Source organism: Alligator sinensis, unplaced genomic scaffold (genome assembly GCF_000455745.1).
Source record: "Alligator sinensis unplaced genomic scaffold, ASM45574v1 scaffold103_1, whole genome shotgun sequence".
Lineage (NCBI taxonomy): Eukaryota > Metazoa > Chordata > Crocodylia > Alligatoridae > Alligator > Alligator sinensis.
The window spans coordinates 1501036-1509265 of record NW_005842226.1 but is presented as its reverse complement, the minus strand read 5'-3'; the positions used below and the strand labels follow the sequence as shown (position 1 = coordinate 1509265).

The 8230-nt window shown below is 56.2% G+C and overlaps 1 protein-coding gene across 1 annotated transcript in view; it reads right to left on the bottom strand.

Moving 5' to 3' along the window:
- Positions 1-1634: 1634 nt before the first annotated feature.
- NFIC (nuclear factor I C) overlaps positions 1635-8230 on the bottom strand; it is a gene marked incomplete at its 5' end in the record, with an annotated part of 96006 nt that continues 89410 nt past the window's right edge. The window contains one exon of the mRNA XM_025208317.1: positions 1635-8143. Coding sequence (XP_025064102.1) covers positions 8126-8143 — 18 coding nt within the window. The remainder of the gene's footprint in view (positions 8144-8230) is intronic.

Genomic DNA, 8230 nt, shown 5'->3' with positions numbered 1-8230 from the left:
GCGTGTCCCTGGCTATGGGATGGGGGGACAGCTAAGCTAGACTACTCCCTTGCCTCCGAGCCTCCCCTACCCTCGAGAGGGGTCGACTCAGGCCCATCGTGCCCCCGGAAATCAGAGGAATATGTAAACTCCTGGTGAAAGGAAACACCGGAGATGAAAGAAATGACCAAAAGGATGAACCCCCATGGATGCCAGAGCTGTGAGGTACCCGGGGGACGGGAATGTCTCGCTCCAGCCAGTGTCATGGAAACACGTGTGCATGGGTTTTGTTGTTGTGTTTTTTTTCTATATTACAAAAGGTGCTTTCAGGTTTTCTTTCTGCCTTAGAGATGCACTGACTAGCTCACGAGAGCGGGTCCCTGCAGAGCAAGACAAAGGCTCCCACAGAGCACCTGGGCAGGCCCCGAGTGCCAGGGCCTGGGGAACCTGGGCTCGGGGCACAGTGCTCCCCTTGCTACCCTGGCCCCAAACCTGCCTCAGCCCTGCACATGCAAATGTGGATTGCATATGGTAACTGCTTCGAGGGAATGCACCCTGCCCCACCTGGGGTAGCGGCATCGCTGACCAGGGCCTCAGCTGACTGAGGGGAAGGTGGCAGTGCCACAGCCCACCGATTGCTTCTTGCTGCAGCAGAACTCCCTCCTCCTGGCTTTGCCACCCTCAGACAGCTCTGCCCCAGCCCGAAGGCCCTTTGGGACGATGTGGGGAAGTGGGAGATGCTTCTGCAGAAGACCAGGCAGCCTGGCCAGCCCAGGTCCAGCCCCCAGAGTCTGCATGGGAACGTCTGCAGGGTTCTTCTGCAGGGAAGGAGGCGACACACTCAGCACTAAGACATCTCCCATCCACATTGCCTGTCCCTTGCTCTGCTTTTCTCCTCCCAAGCCCAACGCAAACCCACCAGGTGCCCCGCAGCCCAGCCCCCCGCAGCCCGTCTTTTGCAAAACGTCCCGCCCCGCCGTCAGACTGGGAAGCGCAGGCCCTGGGCCCCGAGCATCTGGCCGTGCCCTTCCTAGGAAACGGGTCCAGGGACCGAATTGCATCCTTTGCTGCCCGTGCTGACTTTTGGGGCTGGCGAGGCTGCATCTCTAGCTCCCGCTCAGCTTAGCAAACAGGTGTGCTGGGCACCTCAATTGGGTTTTGTTGTTTTTCTCAACAAAATGAATTGATTGGATTGGAAATTAAGATCGCCAGGAAGATCCAAATGATTTCCCCACTGGATCCTGGGACCAGGGACCAGGTGTGGGAGTGGCCAGGTGCTTCACAGCTGATCTCCAGGGTTCTAGCCCCACCCCCTTTGGAACCATCTGCCCTTTTTAAAGAAACAGCGCGCTAATAACAACGACAAATTCCATCACCACCACAGCAGAAACCACCTCCCCTTCCTCCCCAACCTGCCTGGGAGGAAGGGTGTTGGCCACCTGCGTATGGCCATGCTTGCTCACTTTGGTCAATCAAAAGGAAAAAAAAGAAAAGGAACACAATGCAAAATCCCACCTCCCCTCCCATCCCCGCACAAAAACCCCACCAGAAGAAAATTCCCGCCCCCCCTGTCCCCGCACCCTGCAGGTTTGTAATCAGTCACTGAGAACCTTAGCTAAAAGATCTATCAATGTAGACAAAACAGGTATTGCATATTTTTCCATACAGGATGCACTTTGTATTAACAGCTGGAAGACGTATACGAGGGGAAGCCGTTAAAAAACAGAGAGAAAAGGGCTGGTCTGGCAACTCTGCCCAACACAAGGAGAAAGGGAACATGCACATGGCTACTATGGACAGCTATTTCCTCGTTTGGGCAAGGGAGGGCAAGGCTGGGGGCGATATGGAGAGATCCCCTTGGCTGATGGCACCGGCAAGCTGGAGCGAATTGGGAGGGACAAGGCGCTTGTTCCCGACCAGCTGCCATCAGCCCCCAACACTGCACCTGGGAGTCCATCAGTGTCAAACGCTGCCACGTTGATGGAAACCCAATAAAGTTCCTTAGTCATTTATTCTTTATCCTTTCCGCCAATATGGAGGTGCCTGGTTAGAAAAAAACATGACACTCAGGGCAGGCAGATCGGTCGTCTCAGGTACGCTGGGGTGACACTGGAGTAACTCCATCCACACACATGGGGTTATCACGGTATAAGACCGGAGTAACTCCAGTGGCCACAAATAGGGCCAGAAAGGGCAGAAAGTGGATAAAAGCAGGACGAAAAGGAGATGCCCTGGATTCACGCCGGTGTTGCTGAGACGAGAGTCTGGCACATTGCGATGATATCACAATATTTCCGAGCCACAAGGAATCTTCCCAATGGTGTCTGAACACACAGTTTAACAAAAAAGGTTAACAAACCAACAGCCCCAAATTGAACTGTGAACGTTTTTACAAATGGCAACATGTCCCATCCCCCCTTTAGTTACTACGAGACCCAGTGCATGCAGTTATTCCTGTGCAGTGATATCAGTAGAGTTAATACTTAGTCTTCGAAGGCAAGGCACATCATGTGGTATAAAATTTCGTGCAAATTAGGAAAACATGGATTTTTTTCACTTTTTTTTTTCTTTTTATACATCATTTTCGAAGGGGGGAAGGTAGAGCCAGTTATACAGTCTGCCATGCACATTATCAGCCATTCGCTGATTGGTTGAGCTAGGTCACATGAGTTCCTGTTAAAGCACCATGCAGTTTATTTGTAATTTTTTTTTTTTTTGTTATTTTTTCTTTTTTTCCCCCTCTCCATCAATTGCCCTTTTCTTTGACTTCCTGCATCAGCCCTTTACACTGGGGGTCTCTGCACTGGGGCCCATTTCCCCCCTGCCCTCCCCTGTTAAGCTGGCCCCGGTTCTCAGGGCTCTGCAGTGCTGATGGACCATGCATATAGCTGCTCGGGATCAGATGGCTTGACCCCAGGTGCCTGGCATAGAGTGGGGCCTACGTGACAGCCCTTTGCTCAACTCTCCGCTGCAAAACTGGGCTGGGATCCAGCAGGGCCCCCTCCCCAGGGCTGGCGCTGGCTGTGGTCGGTGTCCAGCTGGGATGCAGGTGCTGGGAGCTGCAGGAATCGTACCGGGGACTGGGCGCTTCGGCAGAATGACTTGCTGGAAGCTCCGGGGAAGCAGGGAGCAGAGTGGAAGCTGGACGGGAAGGAGCTGCCCCACGTCCTTCCTATGCGACTCAGCCTTTGGTTTAAAGCTGCTTACAAAGCCATGGGTACCTGCATAAGAGGAGTAGCTGGATCCCTCTGTGTTGGGCTTCAGGGACTCATCCAAAGGGGAGCTCCTCTGACCTCGCTGTGTCACCTTTGGGATTAGCACCCAGATGCCATTGGGGACACGATGCATGGATGTGCACTGGCTGAGCAGGAGCCCGGCTCTGATGGGCATGGAGGTGGCAGGGGGTTCATGGGTGACTCTTGGAGGTCAGCACCTGCTGCAGCCTCCAGTCCTGCCCAGTTACTGATCAGGTGTCAAAGCTGGGCCTGGATCTGTCTGTGCACCCCTGGACTGGACTCAAGGTGCAGCCACGAGCTGGCCGGTGGAAGGACTGGCACTGGAGCTCTTTGCCCACCTGGGATGACTCGTGGGCACAGGGGGAGCCTGCCTGGCACTGCCTGAAGTGGATGCTGGGCCCTCTGCAGACAGGTGGTGGGAGGTGCCTGGACTGGAGTTCACTGGAGTTGGCTGTCTGGAATGGACACAGGCTGGCAGAGGTGGCTGAATTTTTCCTGGCCCCCAGATGGGGACAGTTCTTTCCCCTTGCCCATCTGCTCCGTTGCCATCAGCCTGCACAGCCCTCTCTTCTCTGCTGTCCCCTTCAGGTTTCTTGTCACCTCTTTCCTTCTCCTGCCTCACCGCTGCTGAAGTCAATGTGGCCTGGCTGGTGGTGGTGTCCCCATGTTCCCTGCTCCTCTGCCCAGGGAGGAGAAGAGCAGAATCCAGCACCCTGGAGCAGGGCAGAGGCTCTGGCTCTGCCTGGCAGAAGGTAGGGCGGGTGGGTGATGGGCCCAGCTGCAGAAGAGGCCCTGCCCTGGGCATATCTTTCAGGAGTGGGACACAGGGGGTGAACTGGGGACAGGCTGTGACACTAGTGCTCATGGGGGTCTCAGGGATTCACCAAGGCTAGATGGGCAGGTAAGTGAGTGGATGAACCTTTTCCCCACCTCCCACCTCCCAAAGGGCCTCGATATTCCCAGGGCCAGGGACTGACATGATTAAGTCTGGGATTCCCCAGCCCTGCGGTGTCTGGGGGCTGGCCTGGTGTTGGGGCTCTGTAGGTTGGGTGCAGGTAGTGGGGTTTGCTGGATTCCTGCAGAGCTGGTGCCTTAGTCTGGCTGCTGAATCTCCCTTCTTCTCCCTCAGGGTCACTAGGGGAAGGAAGAAGGGGGAAAGCAGCCCCGTTTCTCCTGCAGCCTCTGTAAAGCAGAGGAGAGCCCTAGGGAGTAGCCCCTGGCCCTGTGGTGGGTGGGGTGGTTGGGGGCAGCCCACAAGCATCCTCCTGGGGTCTAAGGCACTAACCAGTGTGTGGGCCAGGGAGGGAGGAGAGCGGATCTGCTCCCTCAGGCCCCGTCACAGCCCACGGACGGCTTGGTCAGTGTCCAGCGTTGCTCTCCTCTATGATGAGACAGTGCCTGGGCAGGAACTGGGCTTCAGGCATAGTAGGGGGACAGGGATTTTGTGTCCTTGGTTGCTGAAGACCCTGGCCATAGCCCTGTGCAGACCTTGTTCCTCCAAGGAGATCTGAAGGGCCAGGCTGCACCATATTACTGTGCAATGTAACTCTGGATCCAAGCCTGTGTGACTGAGAGCAGAGTTTGGCTCAGTGGGGTCACTTCTGCTGCAACTCTGTTTGCTGGCATGTCCACAAAGATGGGCCCTTCCCAGCTGCCCCACACATCCTGGCAGGGGCCTTGGGTCCATCCCTGCCATAACCTTGAAGCTTCCCAGGCAACATTACTGCAATGCACCTTTTCCTCCCAGCAGCAATGATCAAAGCCGAAACCCAGGCCCAGCAAGTAAGCGAAAGCTGTTCTCAGGCCAGGAGTTGCCAGCTGTCCAGGATCATGAGCTGGGCAGTGTCTGCGAAGAAGTGGGTTCATCTGCTTTGTTCCAGCTGCTTGGCATCTTAGGACATCTCCTAGGGCCCTGGCACAGCAAGGGATCCATGTGCCAGCCTAGGAGGCAGGAAACAGGCAGGAAGAGAGAACAATGGAGAGGTTTGCCCTGCCAGGCAGGTGAAGTCTCACGTCTCTGTCTTGCAATGAGCAAACCGCGGAGCCAACAGCATGCAGGTGCCTCTGCCTCCCACAGCTTGCTCCATCCAGGCCAGCTCTGCTCAGGGAGGGCAGGAAGCAGGAGTTTCCCAGCCCCTCATGGCCAAATGAGTCAACAAATGGTGGGGCCAGGGGCCCTGGTCTCTGTTGGTGCAGCATGTGTGACACGGGGAAGCTGGGCCTCCGCAGCCAGCCGGATAGTGCTGTTCTGTCCCCAAGATCAACCAGGAAGGTCTGTCTGATGCACTGCTTGTGATTCATGATCCGTGACAGTCTGGGGGAGCGAGGCCCCACCGGACCTGTGCTGGGCTGGTCTCTCCTGCTTGGTGCACATCCCGGCTCTCCAGCTCATGGAGTTGAACTCAACTGATTTCCCCAGGTATATCTGCACCAGGTGCTGTCCGGCCTAGGCCAGGCAAAGGGTGATTCAGTCTGGCTTCCTGCCTCGTGTGCAGGGACCTCATTAATGCTATGGGGAGAAGGATAGATGCAAGGCCCTTGCAGGCCAGTGGAGATGCCACAGTTCCCGGTGGCCTGGCCCTTCCCACCGCACTACTCTCCGTGGGGTGTGAGCTTTCCAAACCAGGAGGACTGGGATACAAAATTCAGGCACTTTAACCAGTCAGTGACGGCTTTCTGCCTCCCAGCTGCGTTTGCTGGGAATGTGATGGCATCACCTCACAGCAGGGCTAAGCAGGGAGGGGCTCACAGTGGGGAAGGGGAGCCTGCGAGCTGGATGGGGGGGTCTTCTGGTCCCTGCAGGTAAGGGCACAGGACCCCTAGCTAACCCGAGTCAGAGTCAAAGGCCGACGTTGCCACCACAAGGGGGGCTGTCTGCTTGCGGTGCGGCCTTTCAGGGAGAAAGAATCTGTCTCTATAAACTGTCCCAGCAAGCTGGTGCCGGGAACCAGGTGCCACGAATGGGCTTTGCTATCATTCCCTCTTCAAAGTGCATTTCCTACAAAATGTGCAACACAATCACAGCCGTCTTGCCCCCAGCCCACACAGTCCCTGCTCACTGGCGCGCAGAGCTTTGCACACACAGGTGTGCCCAGGTCCCATGCCAGCCCTCCCACTCTGGCTGGCCTGTCTTGCCCTGCCCAGACCTGCCATTTAGGGACTGGCCTTGGCCTAAGTCAGTCTCATTTCCAGCATGACAGCAGGCCCTGGCCCATCACGAGCTGCTCGTACAACTTACCAACCCAGAGTCTGTCCCCACCTCACCTCCCTGCCCCAGCACAAAGGAAATGCACAGAAGGAACTGTGGTAGCAGGAGACATGTCCTGCGTTTGCCAGGAGCTGCAAAGGGAAAGCTACAGTATGGAAAGCTCACCAGGCTACATCATGGAAACCACGCGCCATGATCATCCCTGGCCAGGTGCTGGTCCTGGCAAGACTTGGGGCAGGGCGGCAGAGCCGTCATGCTGCACGGTGCTGAAACCCAACCCTGGCCTCATTCCTTCTGCTGTGTTGAAGGCATTGCAGAGACAGACCCGCTTCCCCTGGACACTGTGGCTGTCCCAGGTCCGGAGTGGGGCGAGAGTGGGGGAGGTGCCAGTGGACTTGATTGTCCATGGAGGAAGGGTCTGGAATTTTGGATTCCAGGAGTTTCCATAATGCAGTCGTTAATCTGTAATTAAGAAATTTCACCTCTGGGATTTGAGACCCAGTGATAATTTGCAGTGCCTGGCCATGCCAATCCACACAGCAATATGCTCTGCTCTTTGTGGGCTTCCCTACCCTCCTGCTGCACCCACTTGTGCCCATCACAAGTCTTGTGCCCCTCCCCTCCGTCTCCTCCCTGCAATGCCCATCGCACAGTATCTCCCAGCTGTGGAAATGCCACTCACCGAAGCCCAGTGCCCTGCTCCACGGCCAGCCTGCCCTTGACCGGGAGCATGGGGCTGGGGTGCTGCTGATCCCAGGTCCTGCTCCCCACGCACGCACTGAGGGCGGAGACCTGAGGCAGGAGTCATGGAATCCCCTTCCCCTTCCGTAGATGGTCACGGACAAAGGCAACTGGAGAAGTGGGAGGATGAGAGGGGCCATGTCCCTGCATCCCTGCAATACTGCTGCTCCAAGGAGTCCCGCGGGGATGCCACTCACTCCTGCCCCAAAGAGCATTTAATGGCATAGAGGATTTCAGATAAAACAAAGGAAAGGTGTACACGTCGTCCGAACGCTGGGGCAGCGGGAGGCTGGAGGCATCTTGTTTGCAGCGTGTCTGGGGTGGAGCGGGAAGCGACAGCACTAACGAGAGATCTCCCGACCCACCCGATGCCCATGGGCTCAGAAGCAACTGGCCGCTGTGCTCTGAACCCGCTGTCTCGTTCCTAGAGCCTCCCGGGAAGTAGAAAGTTTGCTGCGGGGTGGGCGAGGGTGCCCGGCGGGGTTTGTTCTTTTTCATTCACAAGAGGCAAAAATGAAACAGGAAATGAGAAAGACAATTTTGCATATACAACCCTTTGGAGAGTGGCAGCGAGACTCCAGCGCCGTGGCTGAGGAGGCGGCCAGTGGGACGAGCTGCGTTGCTTCTCTTGCCAGGTTGGCCGACGGGACAAATAGTGTTTGTGGCGAGTCTGCCTGGGGCGGCCGTGTGTGCGCGTGGGGCTCGCTTGGTTTTAGGGTTATTTTTTGTTGGTTTATAGTTTCTAAAAAGGTTTGAACCTTTTTTTTTCTCTCTCTCTCTTTCTTTCCCTTCCTTCTTCCTTCCTTCCTTTCTTGTCACATGTTGTGTGTTTGTCGTCGTCATCATTGTGAATTCGCTCTCTCCGTCGTCACCGAAAGGCTGGGCCTGGTCCTGTGGTACGTTGTCCTCTCGGGATGCCTAAAGCAGAGGAGGAGGGAGGCGAAGGGGGGGGCAGCTGCAGTTATCCTAGGTACCAGGACTGAAGCAGAGAGAAAAGGAAACAAAAGAGAAAGGCCCATGTTAGCGATTTGCTTGCTGCTCCTGTCACCCCCTTTCCCTCCCACCG